This window comes from Antechinus flavipes, chromosome 3 (assembly GCF_016432865.1).
Source record: "Antechinus flavipes isolate AdamAnt ecotype Samford, QLD, Australia chromosome 3, AdamAnt_v2, whole genome shotgun sequence".
In the NCBI taxonomy this organism is placed as follows: domain Eukaryota; kingdom Metazoa; phylum Chordata; class Mammalia; order Dasyuromorphia; family Dasyuridae; genus Antechinus; species Antechinus flavipes.
The window spans coordinates 57,681,723-57,701,129 of record NC_067400.1 but is presented as its reverse complement, the minus strand read 5'-3'; the positions used below and the strand labels follow the sequence as shown (position 1 = coordinate 57,701,129).

The following is a 19,407-nucleotide window of genomic DNA, read 5'->3' as shown; positions in this document are numbered from 1 at the left end:
TTTGATTCATTTCTTCATCTATAAAGTGAGATGGAGAAAGAAATGGCAAATCATTACGGTATCTTTGCCAAGAATGGGGATACGACTGAAAAAATAGCAACTGTTTTCTCTTATCTTGAGTAAAAATTTGTAAACATCAACAAGTTAACAAAGCTTAATTACTCTTCCACAGACAGCTCTTCACTACCTATAAAAAGCTATCCTCTTAGACCCAATGAATTCCTTGCTTCTCTGTGTCAAACATTCCCAGTTCTTTCAGCTCCTCTCCCTTACAGCCCCAATATTCTGGTCGCCTTCTTTGAAGACTTTCCTGCTAATCAAAATCCTTTCTAAAATATGCTATCCAAAATCATATTTCCATATCCAAACTTAATATTTCAAATGGGGTTGGACAAAGGCCAGAATATAGTGGTACTCTTACTATATACGTATTGGACAATACATCATTTCTAAAATAGGCTAAGATCTTATTAGCTTTTCCAGGTGTTTACATCACACTGAATTAGAATTCCATTAAAAGCCCCATATCATTTTCAAACAAACTTCTGTCTAGCCACATCTACTCCATCTGGCACTTAGGAGGTTGATTGAGCTCAAGTGTAGGACTTGACATTTCTCTCTATTAAATTCCATCCTATTCAATTCAGCCTTTTCGTCTGTTGCAATCTTTTTGGATCTTGATACTGTTGCCTAATGTGTTAGATATACTTCCTAGATATATGCCACTTGACAGTTTGATAAGTGCCTGTGCCTTCATCCAAGTCACTGATAAAAATGTCAAACAGAAGAGTATAAAGACAGATCCCTGGAGCATTCTCAATTTCCCCTCTTGAATACACCCTCCTAATTTACAATGCTGTTCTTCTTCCTCTTTACTTATTCTATTTCTTCTGAATAAGTTATATTTATTCTTAGAACCATATTCTTATCTTGAGTCCTGAAATTTCGGTAATAACTATGAGGTCATATTTGTGCCTCTTAATTATACTTTCTAGCTTACTTTAAAAAAAATCTTATGGATAATTTCTGTTCTGTGTCATAGTCTTTTTCTTTTTTAAAAAATTAATTTTCCAAAAATTATAGAATAAAATAAGCATTTTCATAACACAGTACAACAAAAAGATGATTGCACATGAAACCACAAATCTACTACAAACAACTTGCTATTCCTTTTACATATACGACAAGATTATCATGTACATTTCCACTCCTCTCCCTTTTTTTCAAACATGCCATATCTCCTCCAGAATAAATTCTACCGAATACCAATTAAGCAAAAATACCCAATGATGATCGTACTTCATGCATTTGTCTATAGATATGAGACTTTGGCTCCTTCTTTGGATTTTGTCTTATAAATTATTGGTTGTTTCTATTACTATTCTTCTTATGTTCTAACTGCTAGCTAAATATGTGTAAATAGTGTTCTCCTTTTCCCTTTTCTCTTTAAACCTTTGAGAAGAAATGAAAGAATATAAGAAAAACATTTTTGCCAGGCTTTGTTAGCTTTATTCCATTTGTAGCTCCATGCCCTCCCCTTATATTTTAAGCTATGGTATAGAAATCTAGATCCTCTCCTCACTTACCATCTTCTTTAACTAGCTCTTTATTTCCCAGATCTACTTTCATCTTTGCAGCATCTTCTTTCACATGGTGTGATAAAAAACACTACCTAATCCTATTACCAGGATTTCATTAATTCTATCCTATCCCTAACTATATTAATAATTATTAGGTATGTATGTGTGTGTGTGTGTGTGTGTGTGTGTGTGTGTGACACAGAGAGAGATAGAAGCAAAAAGATAGAGAAGTTTTATATTTCAAGGAAGAGGAGGAGAAAGGGATTAGAACATTTGTTAATTCATTTAATAAGTATACAAAAGCAAAAGACCTATTCTGTTGATATAAAGTTTCCAAAATGTTGAGTAAGAAAAAAACCCCAGTATATTAGAAATTTTTATTGTCTGAACCTGTAACTTCATCAATGTAAGGAACTGGCAATGTGAAAACTCCACTGATACAGATGGGCATTTTACTTGTAACTTACAATATAATAGAGTTGCCTGGCTATGGAAAGGTTACTTGTTTCATAGAGGCAGTATTTATATTCACAGAGGCAAGAAATCAACACAAGTCATCCTGATTCAAAACCAGACTTTAATTTACCATGCCATTGTGGTTCTCAGTCTCAGAATGAAAGCATTTTATTTTTTGGGAGTTGGGATTAATTTACTTTCCCGGGGTCAGTATGTGAGCTTGCATTTGAACTTGGATGCTCCTGACACCAGGGCCTATGCACTATCCACTATGCCACCTAGCTACACTTCCCATCCCCCTTTTTTCTTTGAAAGTATTTTGTAAGAGAGCTCAGAGGGTCTCAGTTTCTTTATGTACAAAATGAAAAGGGTTAGTCCAGGCAATTGCTAGGGTATGGTCCAGTTCTATAATCCTGTGATACTAAGAATGCTATAGGAGGATGATGTTGCCAAGCAACAGATTTTTTTCACAGTTGAAACACAGGCACCCTTGGGAGTCATTCCTGTGGTGTGACATGACCATCATACCAGTTGGATTAGTACCTGGTCTTTTTTTTTTTTTTTCCACTGAGACTTTAAAACTGAAAACAACCACACCCACATAAACATAAGACTAAAAAAGTTATTTGATAAAAATCACCTATGAGAAAAGGCTCTTTACATGTTTAGAAAATCATAAAGGATTTGCATGATCATTGTAAACTATGATGTCCTAATTAGGAACTGGTGAATTTGTGATAGCAAAGGTGATGGCAGAACCTCAACTTGACATTTACCTTAAAGAAATTTTATTTACCTTAAGAAATCTGGCAACACTCTGGTTTGCTCTTCTTGTTTCTTCAACAGCCTCTTTGTACTTCCAACTCACATGGTCTGAGATGACCATTACTAATGCATCCAGTTCACTTTGGTAAGAGTAAGGAAACCTCTGAGCCCGTGGAAGCTAAACAAAGCAGATTATGCATTTAAAAATGGGACATATGTGTTAACTTAAAATGCAATCTATCATCTTATTTTCATATAAAGGATTGAATGCTGAAATTCAAATCAATAGGTTGGGGATTAAGATTCTTTTTTCTGCCCCTTACTATTTATGGAATCTCAAGTGCATCTCTTAACTCTCAGGGTCTTGCGAATTTCCTCATCTGAAAAACGAGAGGGTCAGATTAGATGATATCTGAGTCGCCTCCATTTTTAGAATACTGTAATTCTAATTAGCTGTAATTCTAATTAGCTATATCTTGTTATTTAATTAATCCTAATTGTTAATCCTGTAATAAATAATATTATTTTGAGGACCATATTATAAAATCAAGAAATTATATTGTACATGTTTAACCTATATCAAATTGCTTGCTGTCTTGGGGAGAAAGGAGAGAAAAGAGAAAGAATAATTTGGAATACAAGGTTTTGCAAAGATGAATATTAGAAACTATCTTTGCATGTATTTGGAAAAATAAAATACCATTTCAAAAAGAATATATACATACATACATATATATATATACATATATATATATAATTTTTTTCATTGGCCATTCAATTAATTGATTATCTTCATTTAATTTCAAATCAATATCATTTATTCCATTGAGTATTTTTATTCTTTTCTTCAGGATCTCCAAGTACTTGATTAAGAAAAAATAATTAGCATTTATGTAGCACTTTAAAGGTTGCAAAGTATTTCACAATTATTATCTCATTTGATCCTCAGAACACCTCTGGAAGGTAGGTGCTGTTATCATCCTCTATGTTACAGATGAGGAAACTTAGACTTAGACTTAGAAAGATTAAGCGACTTGCCTAGTGTTACACAGTTAAAAGTTTCTGAGGCTAGATTTGAACTCATGACTTCTTGATTCCAAGTCCAGTGATTAAAGAAATTAATTTGTGTGGTGCTTCAGTTGTATCTTCATAGTTCCTACATATACCACAGTTTCTGGGGGAAGTTCTGTGGATAAAGAACATGGGCCAAAACCTCAAGATGACTATCAGATGTTGTAAATTTATATCTGAGAATATTCAATGGGTTCCTTGAAAGTCCTCCTAGGTTATAGGTTTTTTAATTGAAGTGGGTCCAGTAATTCACAGTTCCTGTAAGTTCACTTACATGTTTATTTAGTACAATGAGGTTTAGGAAGAGATTTTTTTTTGGCCACAATAACCATTAAAATAGTGATATTAGCCTCATTTTAAATTAAGAAGAAACTAATGCTATAAGTAGTTAAATAAGTAGCAAGATAGCACAGAGAATAGTGTCCTAGATCTGGAGTCAATAAGATCTGAATTCTTGCCTCAAACACTTACTAGCTGTGAGACAAAGGTCAAGTCACTTAAACTCTGTCTCCTTCAGTTTCCTTATCTGTAAAGAATAGAGATAATACTAGCACATAGATCTCAGGATCTATGTGAGGATAAAATGAGACAATAGTTATGTTAGTATCTTAAAGTGCTATTTAAATACTACCTATATGTCACCATAATTAATCAATTAATTTATTACTTATGGCTACCTAAGGTAAACATCATAGCCAGCAATCAAGTCTCTCAACTTTCAAGGCCAGTGATCTTTCCCCCAAATTATGCCATGACCTGGAGAGGAGAAAGCATCCAGTAGCCATAATTGAAGTGAAGGAGAATCTTACTAATCCTGTAATCTAATGCCAAGTCCACTAGATAAAAAAGTTAAACATTCAGTAATTTATCTAAAAACTTTGTCTATATGAAGTCAAACTTAAGAATACTTATAAACCTAATTTTATGTACTCAGACTACGACTTTTCAGCTTTCATTTGAATCTGGAATTTTGGAGTTCAACTTAAATGTTGGACAGGTTATCTTGTTTTTTTTCCTGGTTCAGATCATAGGGCCATGTGATATTATAACTATGTTTTTTTTTTTTTTTTTTTAAAGAAAGAGCTTATTTATGAACTCTGGTTCTTTTACTGACTTTGTAAGAATACACACTTATTTGATATCCAGTCTTACCTCAATTTTCTTTGTGTCAACCAAGTGCTGCGCCATCGACTTTGAGATAATGTCAAAGAAGAACCAGGAATGCTGAAAAAAATCACAAACACAAACCAAAATGCAAATTCATCTTCATGGTAGAAAGTCAAACTATGTGGCATCCTCCCGCATTTAGCAATCATATGAAATATATCTCAAGCACTTCCTGAAATTCATTATTGGAAAGTTAAATATGACAAATGGATAGAGAGTGCCAGGTCTAAAGTGAGGAGGACTCATCTTCCTGAGGTCAAATTCAGCCTCAGACACATAATATCTGTGTGACCCTGGGCAAGTCTCTTAATCTTATTTGCCTCAGTTTTCTCATCTGGAAAATGAGTTGGAGAAGGAAATGGCAAACTACCCTGTATTTTTGCCAAGAATTTGCCAAGAAAACTATAAAATGAGTCCAACTTATAATAAGTTGGACATGACTGAAATGACTAAACAACAATAAAAATATGACATGAGTGACATAGTTAAGTTTATCATTCCAAAGGCCAGATATCTGCTAAGTTCATGACTTCACAAATAAAAGTTAAATTCAGGAAAACTTATTGCATGTAGCCCTTTCTTCTTGTATTGAATTTAAGAATGAATGATTCTACTTTCTAAGCTTCAGGACAAGGTGTAAGGTGTTAACTATTTTTCTTATTAAAGAATTACTCTCCACAGGACATGAATTTCATTTGCAATAGGTTCCTATTGATTTAAAAAATAAATTTCTCTCTTTAATTAAATTACTAATATTTTAAAAATTAGATAAACACAGAAATTTTGATGGTAAAATAAATTTAATAACACTTGGGGATACAATCCTTTTGTCTCTACAGAAAATAATTCCAGTACACACATTAACAGAGGGAAAAAAATCAAGATAATTTCAATGACTTTAATAAGAGTGAAATTAAGCCAAATATCCCAATGCATTTCTATATTATTTTATTTATTTATATTAGACTAGCTATCTCTTGTCAGATAATTGTAAGGCTTTTCTCCCATAGTAAAGTTCAGTTTTACTTGTTCTACTACTACATGAAATATTGATGAGCCCAACAATATCACCCAGAGTAAATTTTCATTTTAAAATATTTAAAAATAATCCCAAACAAACGAAAACCTTAGCATTTAGGTGACAATGTGGTACAATGGAAGGTTCACTGGCTTTTAAATCAGAGAACTTGGGTTCAAATCTTGCCTCTGAGGCTTACTTAAGACCTATGTTATTTTGGGAAAGTCACTTAAATTCATTGGGCCTCAGTTGCCCCATTTGTAAAATGAGGGATTTGAGCTAGATGGCTTCTTATGTTCTTTCCAATTCTTGTTCCAAGATCCTCTGAACTAAATTCATATAGCAAAGTTTTACATTTAAATTAAACATATAAAATATAATACTAATTCAGGTATTCCCTCTAAATTCTCATTTGAATCATTTGTCTTTTCTTATTTTTCTTCACATGATTGTAGTTAGTTTTTCATAATTGATCATTGCACAGTCTTGCTGTTCATTACAATGTGTTCCTGGTTCTGTTTGTTTCACTCACCATCAGTTCAAGTAAATCTTTCCAGTTCTTTCTAAAATCAGCTTGTTCATATATTTTTTTAATAGAACAATAATATTCTGTTACTTTTATATGCCACAACTTTTTCAGCCACTCCCCAGCTGATAGGGATCTACTCATTTTGCAATTCTTTGTCACCACAAAAAGAGCCTCTACAAATATTTTTGTACATGTGAGCTCTTTTCCCTCTTTTATGATTTCCCTGTGATACAGACCCACTAGTGGCACTCCTGGGTCAAAAGGTATACATATTTTCATAGCCCTTACGGCACAGTTTCAAATTGATGTTGAGAATGGTTGGATCATTTCACAACTTCACCAACAATGCATTTGTGTCCCAGTTTTCCTACATCCCCTCCAACACTTACCATTAACTTTTCCTGTCATCTCAGTCAATCTGAGAGGTATGCAGTATTGCCTCAGAGTTGTTTGAATATGCATTTCTCTAATCAATAGTGATTTAGAGAATTTTTTCACATGACTATAGATGGCCTTAATTTCATCATCTGAAAATTGTCTGTTCATATCCTTTGACCATTTGTCAAATGGGGAATGATTTGTATTCTTATAAATTTGACACAATTCTTTATATATTTTAGAAATGATACCTTTATCAGAAACACTGGCTGTAACATTTTTTCCCCAGCCTTGTAATTTCCTCTTAATATTGTTTCTATTAGTTTTGTTTGTGCAAAATCTTTTTAATTTAATGTAATCAAAGTTGTCCATTTTGCATTTCATAATGTTCTCTAATTCTTTGCTTTATAAGCTCCTCCTTTCTCCAAAGATCTGAGAAGTAAACTCTCCTTTGCTCTCTTAATTTGCTTATGATATCAATCTTTATGCCCAAATCATGCTCAAATTCACTTTATTCTGGAATGGGGTACATATGATTGTAGTTAGTATGTATTCCATTCCTTTTTCTAATTCTGCTTTTCTTTTAGTTTTTTCTTTGTAGGACTTCATAATGATTTTTCTAGATTTCTTAGTCTTTTTAATTTGTCAGACTTGACAGCATTATAACAACCCATTTCATGAATAGTACTACAACTTAACTAACTATTCCTCTATTGCTGCTTTGAGGTTTGTTTTTTTTTTCCAGGTTTTCCCCTTATATGTAATGTTTCTATGAAAATATTTGAATATCAACCTCTTGTTTATTATAACACTTTCAGTATTCAATTTTAGATTTATTGGATTAGAGAATGATAATTGTTGCATACTGACAGATTGATTACCAAAAAATTCCTATTAACTCCACAATTCTCCAATACCAATTTTCATTGCTTTTAATTTGGGGGGGTATTTGTATCTTTTATTATTAGGTTGCAATTTTTTCTTTTAAAATGTCTTCTTGATGATCTTTTAAAATTCTTTTATCATAAGTCACTTCCCATTGATTTTCTCTCTTTCCTATATAGAAGAATGCTTCCCTGTGACAAACAATCAACCAAAACAAATGGAAACATTGGCGATGTCTGACAATTGGACAATTTATTCTCCCCTTATAATCTACCACTTCTCTGCTGAGAAATGAAAGATATGGCAAATTGAACATTTTTTCTGGTCATTATTAACAATTTGTTTCCAATCTTGAGATTTATCTTTTTGGCCAATTTTTTTCCATTGTGGATAAATGGCTTTTTAGTACATTAAAGAAACCTATGAGTCTCAAAGTGCACACTGAGAGAAATGAAGCCCAAATAACATATACACTGTTCTCTTAAAATAGTGTCATACTAGGTAAAATGCAACTGTTGCCCAAATTATAGTTGTAGCTATGTGAATCCAGGGTCAAAAATTGAAAAGGATATTTGCCATGTGATCTGGCTTTTTGAAACCTGTCTTCAATTCATATTTTCCCATTGACAAAAGCAATAACCAGTGTTCAATAGAAGGTAATATCCTTGAAGTGATGAATTTTTTCCTTTCTTTTTGTGGCCCCAGTACTAATATGTAAAAGGTACTTAGTAAATATTTGTTGAAAACCAACATTCATTTTCTCATAGACATTTATTTAAAATGTGTGTATTCTGTTCCTGAAGTCTCATCCTATTAACTTATTACGGTATTCTGTGTAACATGGGTTCTCAAAGGGTATGCCAGTGGGACACTAATTCTATCATGTCCAAAACCAACTGAAAAGGCTTGGAATAGAGGTCTCAGGATAGATTATGTACTGTCTGAGGATTAGCCTCCCTGGTTATCAAGGTATTAAGTTCTGGGTCATAGCAACTAATGATGAATAGAGAGACTGACAACTGCCATTTTCATTACTAGAGGGGATAACCATGGTGATAAAATCATATTGGAAAAAGAACAAAGCATATAGACATTGTTATATATCCCCATTATTATATTTACATAATGTATTACTCATAATTTTCTGAAAAATTGTTTGGCTAGAACTTTGATTTCACTGGTATAGAAAACTCATTGTGACACAGATTGGTACTTTCTCTACAATTCAAAATCTTTGAGAGTAACTAGGGGAATTGAAAAATAAAATGACTTATTCAAAGTTACAGTCCCTGTGTTTGTCAGAGGGGAAGTTTCAACTCAGGTCTTCTTAATTCTAAGGCCAGGTCTCTAGCAATTACTCCATATTGTCCCTCTCTGCTGCAATCCAATTTGAAATAATTTTTGTCCTTGTTTCAAAGAGTGCTTTGAAGAAGTACTCAAATTCACCTTAGTCATCAATTCAACCATGACCCTATAAAGCCTTCTAATATGAAATGCATGACTGAAATTATAGGTGAATTACCTATGTGGAAATCCATTATTGTTATTACTCTAGATCTACTGAAGAAGAAAATGAAAATAAAAAAAACCATGATATTAATAAATGAAATATAATATTTAAGTTGGTTACCTTCAAGATGTGTTTGATTGTTGCTAAATCATTTGATTTCAGAAGACCAGTCATACTCTTTGTCAGTTCCTCATGGACTGTTCTCTCTTTGTATGTTGTAGTCTTGAATACGTACTGGAGAAAATCCAAGAAGTGGATCAAATGAGATCCAGAAAAGAATGTTCTTAATTTCTCATCTATTGCTTGGAATAATCTGCTCTTTGCAGATATCACCATCCAAACTAATGAGATCCCAAACATAAAAGTCTGATATGCCTTTGACTAATTACTACTTTGTGGGAGCCAAGTGGCATTTGGGGGCCTTACTCCTTCTAAGTTCTTACCTCACAGACACTGAAAAGGCAAGGATGTGATAGACAGACAGAATGATTAAGGAAGCATGAGGAAACATGGAGGCTATTTGACCCACCTACTTGGGGAGCTTTCCCCCTTCTCTCTTCCAGTGGAAACACATGGCATGGTAGCAACTCTTCATTCTGAAAGGGGCAGAACACCCACTCAAATAGCCAAGTGGGGAAGAGAGTCCAAGCCAAAGTCCAGCAGGATAAGGTCTACTACAGGTCTAGTCCATAGCAGTCCCATGATTAGAAACTTCTAATAGATCACTCATGAACCTCTACCATTAGTAAAATCAGAGAGGTGTCATGATCACACTTAATAGAACCCATCTCCCTATATTGTTGAGAGATTCATATAAGATAATACACATACAGTTGCTTAGTAGATCTTAAAGCATTATAAAAATGCTGGCTACCATTACTATTATTATTAATGTGTGCATTCAGATAATATGTATTTTTCATTATAAGAGTTTGCCTGTAACTTACTACCAGGTGCAAAGAATAGCCTTTTCTTTCTCCCTTGTATTGAAACATATCAATTTGTGCACTAAAAACCAATTTAGATATTCTGATAATTAGTTATTGCGTTACCACCATGTTGCTTATGAATTAGTACTCAAGAGATGGCAAAATTCATTTTTCAACTTCAATATAGTCATGACAGACAGGGTGTTATCCAATATGCAGACAGAAAACAGACTTTGATGAGGGCAACAGAAGTGCAAAAGAAGATAACTGTTTCCAAATGCGGAATTTCAACATTATCAGACCATATGTGATCCTAATAAGGCTTGACTCATCCAAGACTCATTACAGAGTTTAATGGAAGAGCTAACAGACATATGAAATTAGATGGAATTGAGGAAAAGTTCTTTTAAAAAATCAGGCAATATCACTCAAGCAAGGTAGAGTCCAGCTTAATCTATCTTATACATGCACAATTATTTAGCTCTGAAAAATTTTCTTTGAATTAGAACTTGAACATGGCAATACATTATACTGCCTTGCAGCTTGGAATTGAATTGAATCCACTGTCTCTACAGTACTTCTGGCTATTATAGATGAAGTGAATTAGCAGCATTTGGCATCACTGAACTTGAAATGGTGTTTATTTTTATCTGAATAATTATTAAACTATACAGAAATTCATTGGCATTTTTTCTGAGGAATTTGAGGCACTTAACAGATAATCTCTCATTTTCTCAGAACATTCCTGGTTGTTAGGAAGGGAATGATAAAATTTAAAGAAAATTTCAGTCCCAGTTCCCCATATCAGAATGAAATAAAAGGGAAACTATTGGTTCTTCCCTAATTGAGGATTTCAGCCACAGAATCAGACTGTTTAAGCTGGAAAAAAACTCAAAGATCACTGAGTCTAATTTCTCATATGAGAAATATGTTGTATAATTATTAATGGTAGGGTTAAAACTAGAACCAAGGTTCTATAATTCCCAGTATGGAATCCAAATTGATTACATTTATTTTAGATGTCTTTAAGTGCTTTAAAAAATCTTAAGATTTGATATAAAATAAAAACTTTATATGAGGGATTTGGGGATTTCAGCTATGAGAGGACAAAAACAAAATCAATATTCCTGTTTTGAGAATAAATTGGACTGGATTCAGAAGTCTCTCTTTTGCTCTCGCAGACCTTCAAAGAAAAATATAAAAATTGGATTCTTTGAGATCTCAGAACTTCATTACTATCACCAGAGGAACTAAATCAAATTTTTAGTTGGTTCCATATTTAATTTTTCTTTCACTGCACTTGAAGAAGGCAAAGGGAAGCTGCACCTTTGTAGAAATCTGGGAAAGGGGTAGGTGGGTTAAAGAAAAGGAAAACTGTCTTTTCAAAACCTTTATATATAAATCAAAAATTCTTCATATTTCTCTGACCTTAAATAACCTTCCTGCCATTACCTTGAAAGAAGAATTTGCTGGTCTACCACATCATGTTTCTACTCTAAAGAGACCTAGAGAATTCAGCCAGTCTGATTCAGCCTTTGACAAGTTGGCTGTGTGACTCTGGGCAAGTCACAGAAACTGTTAGTATTATAGACAACTTTCCAAGAGGATAAGTTACAATTGAGTTACAATTTTCACTGATGGATGGCGGTTCTGTAATGGACTCTTATCCTGATAAAAACACGTCTAAGCTAATTTTTTTTTCTTAAAAAGGCCATGGAGTTCTACTCCTAATCTCTCTGAATATCCTAAAAGTATAGTTTCATTGAACTCAATGCCCTTTTCCATTTAGGTTTTTATGTGAACACAACAACTTGGGGCTGTGTGGCATATATGTATATAAATTTGGGGAAAAGCCCATTTCTCCTTTTATAAGCCTATTATTTCTCCTCATTGAGGTGCAGTTGGATGTGATATTTGTATGACCTTGCAAAACATCATCCCAAGTTCACTGGCAGGAAAAGAGGCCAACTGGGCAATGGAAACTATAGATCCCTGAGTGAAGACTGAAAGAAGGATATTGGAAAAAGCAATGCACACGATGGGATGGGCAGATGACTCATGCCAGAAGATAAAGTTTTTAACATACCAGAAGCAGGTACAAATATACAGTTACTGGGGAAATGAAAAAAAAAATGCCTGAGAAAACAATAAAAAAGAGCTAAGAAAATATTAAAGAACATACAGCATTCAGCAAACCCACACACATTTCTTTTCAATTTTACACTAAAATTGTTGATTTTAGCTTATAAAGAAGAAAAACTTAATTTCTCTCCCTCCCCCATATGAATGTATATTTACACGTATAAAGCTGTACACTTAGCTAGTCAATACAAAGAGATGGAACTCCAAAAAAAAAAAAAAAAAGGTGAATGTTTTATTGAGGCCCATAGGGTCAGGGACTGACCTGTTGAAAGGAGAACACACACTAAATACTGAAGGAAAGAATACAAACTACATGTCATATAAAGACACAAGACAAAGAACTAGGGGATTTTCATACCTTTATATAAGATTTGACGGAGTGGTCTAGTTGCTCCTCATGGCATTTACTCACAATATCAGTTAGAACTCTGAAAAATCAAAGTTATTTATCTCTCTGGTAGGTAGAACAAGACAGTTTTAAACCAACATTGGTAGAGTCAAGCCAATAGTGCCCAACTCAGTGCCTTCTTCATAGCAAATACCCAATATCAAAGATACAAATGGGCTGCCAGATGGAAAATATGGTATTTATTCTTTCTTTTCTCCTTTTAGCCATTTATAACTTCTTAATCCTGGGAACAAACATGATGTTGCTGCTCTCTGAATTTAAGTTAGAGTTCTCTGGCCTAGGAGGTGAATGTAAAAAATACTACTATCTTTGATGGAAGGACTGAGGGCTTAGTTTGCTAAGAATATTTCAAGGAACTTGGCCAATGGGAAGCTGGCAGTCCATCAGTATCTTCCAAATTTTCAAGTCATCACTTGTTCTCCTAGATATGCTTCCCTTTCTCCAATTCTTAAGCACTCTATATAATTGGAAAGAATATTGATTTAAGACACAGAACTATGGGGGGCAGCTAGGTGGTGCAGGGGATAGAGCGCCAATCCTGAAGTCAGGAGGACCTGAGTTCAAATCTTGCCTCAGACACCTAACACTTCCTAGCTGGGTGACCCTGGGTGACCCCATTTTCCTCAGCCAAAAAAAAAAAAGAAATAAAAAGAAAAAAAAAGAAACAGAACTATGAAAACTGGTAGGAAGACTGAGCAATATGAAGGGAGAAAAGATGACTAATTCTGCGGGCTGGCTGCTCTAAACAAGTTTTCATTTGTTTGATTTGGTTTTGATTTTTAACAGATCTGTGATGTTACTGTAATAAGTTTGAGAAATCTACCAAAGCTGATCTGTACCCTCTCTGCAACTGAGAGTCTTAGAGAATTGAGTGTAGGCACTGATAGGATAAGTGATTTACCCAGGGTTGCACAGCAGCATGTTTTAATAGGCCTTGAGCCCAAGTTTTCTCTTGTATGATATTATTCTGATGTCAAACAATCAACACTCAGTTCAACATAAACAAAGCTCTTCCTGTTTGATTAAGGATATGATGATGATGGTAATGATATGTTTGTTGAGTTATGTTCTTGGGTCAGGTACATTGAAAAAAGGAGACCCTAGACTGCGGCTGACATGATCAAAGATCATGCTCTCAGGTACACAGCATGACTAAGTCTTTGGGAAAGTCAGAAGATGGCACATTGGAAACACAAGCCAACTGCACTCACCTAAGTCAATGTCCTGTAGCAAAGTAAGTACTTGTCTCTATCCTAGATTCCTATTCTAATATTATAAATGTGTGAGCATATGACATCTGGTATATCTTTTTATAGACCTGTACCTCAGATATTCCATGCCTAAGGTGGGCATAACTGTCCAGAGGATCACTGCCATGTTGGAAATTTTAGCTCCCAATACCAGGAAAATAGTTTAGTGTAAACATTTATTTTTTTCAGGATGCTAATACAATTTCTTATTCTAAAAGAAAATTTATAATTTCAGAATTTACTCATTAATTCAAAGATTTTTTATAGAGGAAATTATGTTTTATAAAGCTTTATTTAGACCATAAAGCTAGGGGATTGAACAGGTGGTAGTATAACAAAGAAAATAATGAGGGAAAGACGCTACTATGGATAAGTGATAAGGATACCATTTCTGTAATAATCATGGTGATAATTCAATATACTTAGGACATGGCAAAGCTAGGAAAACTTTAAATATTCCAGAAATATTTGGTAGAATACTCTATAAGGCACTTCAATGTATATGCTATTCTGAAATTGTCTAGATATCATTACTTATACTATTTTTCTTACATGAGTATATTATGAATACCTGGTAACAGTGGTAGTGATGTCATCTTCTTCATTCTGAACCAGAACCTTGAAGAGTTGATTCAAGATTATGGGAAGAAAACTCATGATTGCATGAATCTTCTCTACATTCAGCAAATTCTATAGCAGGTAGTATAAATCATGAGAAATGACATTGATCAGTTTTAAAACAAAACATGGTCATCATTTTTCAAAACAATTTGGAATATGATAATAGATATGATTGATCATTTCAGACCCCAGAATACCCCATGAGTCTAGGGACAAATTCTCAACTAATTTTTTTGCTGATTGTTTAAACAATTTGAAGTTTGATTTTCTTTCAAGCAGGGTTTGGAGATGGTTAATGTGTATTCTTCCCTCCCTTCTTTCCCAAGCTAGGAACTATTCAGGAACAGTATGGAAGAAACATTTTTGGGAAAGTAAGAAGATGGCAGATTGGAAATACAAGCCAATTGCACTCTCCAAAGTCAATGTCCTGTAGCAAAGTAAGTACTTGTCTCTCTATCCTATACATATTTTTCCCAATTTTCCTGACTTATTTCCCCAATTTTTGTACAAATTCTCTTTTGTTTTCCTTATTCCAACACTAAAAAAAAAGGAAAGGAAAGGCTAATCTTATTTATTTCAGTATTCCAGATGATTCTCTTTAACTTGACTCACCTTACAAGAGAGCACAAAATTTGAGGTAGGAAGCTGAGACATATCTTTTTCTCTTTTTTGGCACTGCTGAAAAAATGTATTCACGTATGGATCCTAAAATAGCAAAAAAGATCTTGTCCTCATTTTTGGAAGTTCTGGGATTTAATATACTGAACCAAGATAGAGTGAGTTTCCAATTCCCACATACGATAATAATAATTGGAATATTAGTTCTATATTCTGAAACTCACTATTACCTTGAAAAGATATTTAGGATGAAAATAAAAAAGGAAGAAAATAGATAAATTCAAGGATGAAAAATTTTTAATAGATTATAAAGAGAAGTTAGTAATATTCAGACTATATTTCTAAACTTTAAGGATGATGAAAACTTGCTATAATCTTTTCTGCACAAAGTACCCACGTGCTCCCTGTGGAAGGACCACATATACCACTGTTTTTAAATGGTGGCTTCTATTTAAAATGGATTTTACTAGCAGAAACACATTTGTGATAAGCATCTGGATACCTAGAGCAAAATGATATAGAATTATTGGCATTGATGGCATATGTTGGAAAGGTTTTGAAATAGTTTGACAAACGGAATCTAGACAACTGATGAATCTGTGTTAATTTCATGTAGATACTAATGATATAGGAACAATTTACTAATTAAGGTTTTTAAATATTTTATGAATCATTGGCAGGCTATAGGTGTAAAAATGATGCTTATTGGGAGTTGTGAGAAGCTGAGGGTCATTGAAAGAGCTGAACAGTTTTTCCAATGTTATCTGACCTAATCTTAGGAAGATCATATCTGAGATATTTGCCCTGGTGGATTAACTCAATAGATTAGCTAATCAATCAATCAACACTTATTACAGGCAATGGAAAGACATACGGTAAATGTACATTAGCTATAGACTATTACCAAGGATAACTTGCATTAATTAAGTGGCATAAAAGCTATCATCATGGGCAAGAAGGATTAGAAAAGGTAAAGGGATCATTGTGTAAAATGCATGAGAGAGAATGAACGGACAATTCAATATTATATTGTTCTCCATTATATATGTAATTCACTATAGAGAGGGGGCCTTGAATGGGATTTAAAGGTGGAATTTTTGTCTCAAATTTATAATCTAAGGGGAAAAGGCTTCTCTTTGAAAGAATGAATTTTCATCATAAACTATATAATACCTGAATAAAAAGGGAGACTTTCATTTAGATCACTCTGCAAAAAGGCAGAACAAGGATTCATTACAATGTATTATTTTTATTCTCAGGTAATTTTACTGTTACTGAGAATTTCTGAAACTTCCTTAACATTATAAATATCAATGGAGATGACAGAAGTACAGAGAATGAACTCACCTGAGTATTCACTGTTGATACAACAAATGTTGTTACTTTGAAAAGTGGTTTCCCACCATCCACCCATTTAAAGTCACTCCCACTGTTCTGCAACACAAAGTTTGTTGATGTTATTGCCATAGTTATACTTTTTCACAATGTAGATTATTTCATTTTTCAATAGAATTTGTTCTCAAGATTTGTTGAGTTGTGAATTAGCAGGAGGAATACATTGGACAATACATTGGGAAACTGGCCAATGACATAATGAAAAATACTTTCTTAACAAGGATATTTCTAATGTCAACAAACCAACTCTGAAAAACAGAACCTTTGATGCCTTGAATATTATTAGCCTATAGAATACCTTTCCAGTTGCAGAATCTTGAAAGCTTAAGTAATTAGGAGGCAGAATGGTTGCTACTGGGATATTATATTCTTTAGATGCTAGCTGATCACCTTTCATCAAAGGAAGCCAAGCGTAGCCAACTGTTCAAGAAAAGAGACATAGAAAAAAATTTTGACCAAGAAACTTTATGATAAATAGTCAAAGATGTAGACAGATACATAGATAGATATAGGTCATCTCTTGAGAGAGAGAATGAGAGGGCTAAAGTGAGTGGAAGAGAGAGAAAGAGAGAGAGTTAAAGAAAGAGACAGAGAAAGAGAGAGAATGTGATGGATTAAAAATGTATATAGAGAAATACTTATTTTATTTCTTATATATAGCCAATGTAGGAATTTGTTTTGCTGGACTATACATATTTGTTAAAAAGGAAAACAGTTTAAAAAGACACATATGGCTTCTAAATAGTTGAACTTCAAACAGAATTCAATAAACTTGTCATTTAAAGAACATTTTAATTCGAGCAAACAACATGGACTTGTGTCTCTATGTAGACCTTTGCTCAGTACCTGATGTTTCCAGAGCCTCCTTCTTTTTGGCATTAGACTTTGCATTGATGTCACATGTGATGTGATAAAATGAAAACAAAAGATGATGTTTCTCATGGAGTTGTGTGGGCAGCTCAATTTTAACCTGCAATGTAAAGATGTACTTAGAATTTAAGAATTAAGTTATATCAAAGAATAAGTTAAGGGAAATAAAATTTCAATTTTAGCTTAATAAGAGTTGAAATTCATGCTTAGGTTAGGATAGAGACCTAAGCTATCATTTCATGGGAAGGTAAGTGGAACAGTGAATAGAAAGTTGGGCCTGGAGTAAGGAAAACCTGAACTCAAATTCAACCCCAGATGTTTACTGTGTGACACTAGGCAAGTCACTTCACTTCTGTTTGCTTCAGGTGTAAAATGGGAATAATAACAGTATTTCCCAATGTTGTTGAGCATGAAATGAAGTAATTATAATGCTCTTGACACACAGTAGGCGCTCCATAAATGTTAGTTATTACAGGTATAAGGGAGAAGAAATTCCTACCCAAGAGAAGGTCAGCAATTCTCTGTAACTTATAGACTGAGTAGGTATGTGGCACAATGGATAGAATACTGACCTTGATATACTAGGCAATTTTTTCAAATTTCTACATTTCCTTGTGGGAAAAGCACTTAATTTCTGTTTGCCTCAGTTTGCTCATTTGTAAAATAAGGATAATAATAGCACTTATCTCCCAGAGCCATTATAAGGATCGAATGAACTAATAACTGTAAATTACTTAGTACACTGCCCTAATATGTAGTGATAGATACATACATATATATATACATACATACACATATATACAGATATATGTATACATGTTATCTTCATTTCTCCTTTTCTTCTTGTTCTTCTTGACTCTAAGCCCACATCCCTATTCACTTTATCATGGTGCCTCTGACACATTTTGGCTGTGAAAACCTGGATAAATTTTTCTACCTAAAATTCCTATTTATTTGTAGGAGTTTCCTCATGTAAGAGTTCCCTATCAACCACAAGGTGGCACCAAAAGTGGCTGAGTCCAAATCTAATCTCAAACACTAGCTGTGTGACTCTGGCCAAGTCACTTAACTCTGTTTGCCTCAGTTTCCTCATCTGTGAAATAAACTGGAGAAGGAAATGGCAATTAGTTTAGTATCTATACCAAGACAAGCCTAAATGGAATCACAAAGAGTTGGACATGACAGAAAAATGACTGAACAACAACAAAAATATTAATGAATTGATTGAAAAAGTTTCATTTTATGAAAATGCAAATTCTCTAGCAGCATGATAATATGATAACATTACAAAATTAAGTAAAAGAATTTTGACTAAGGGTAAGGCTTATAATATATAAACATATAGAAAATTTGTAACCCCATACTATGGTATAATTCAAGGGCTTCTTAAGAAATATTCATTGATTAGGTAGTTTAGATTATAATTGGTCACTTAAGAAAATAATGTGCTAAAACTCCGGCAAGCAAATATTAGATCTTATGAAAGTATCAGATCTGGTTTACAGAGATTCAAGGGTAACTAAAAAGCAAAACAAAAAAGAATAGAACAAAAAAAATCCCAACCCAAACCTGATTACCAAATGTTTTACTCTATCCTCAACTATGACATAAAATATATGAACCAAATTAATATGATAATTAAAAATAAGTTATTTTGTATCAGTATTCTGTATCTGGGTACACTGTATTTATGCCAGAACAAAATCTCAAAAAACATGTTAAACACATTTCCACACTATTGGAAAGAAAAATATTGCTTAATTTTGGAAAGAAGAGGATCATGGGAACTTTAAATTAGGAAATTTGTCCTAGGA

General features: G+C 33.5%; 1 protein-coding gene across 1 annotated transcript in view; it reads right to left on the bottom strand.

Moving 5' to 3' along the window:
• The window catches only part of DOCK10 (dedicator of cytokinesis 10), a 212,379-nt gene that overhangs the window by 73,536 nt on the left and 119,436 nt on the right, over positions 1-19,407 (bottom strand). Inside the window, exons 20-28 of the mRNA XM_051983445.1 lie at positions 17,570-17,693; positions 17,022-17,143; positions 16,676-16,762; positions 15,323-15,415; positions 14,661-14,779; positions 12,789-12,858; positions 9,480-9,593; positions 5,025-5,096; positions 2,833-2,979 (exon numbers count right to left, since the gene is read on the bottom strand). Coding sequence (XP_051839405.1) covers positions 2,833-2,979; positions 5,025-5,096; positions 9,480-9,593; positions 12,789-12,858; positions 14,661-14,779; positions 15,323-15,415; positions 16,676-16,762; positions 17,022-17,143; positions 17,570-17,693 — 948 coding nt within the window. The remainder of the gene's footprint in view (positions 1-2,832; positions 2,980-5,024; positions 5,097-9,479; positions 9,594-12,788; positions 12,859-14,660; positions 14,780-15,322; positions 15,416-16,675; positions 16,763-17,021; positions 17,144-17,569; positions 17,694-19,407) is intronic.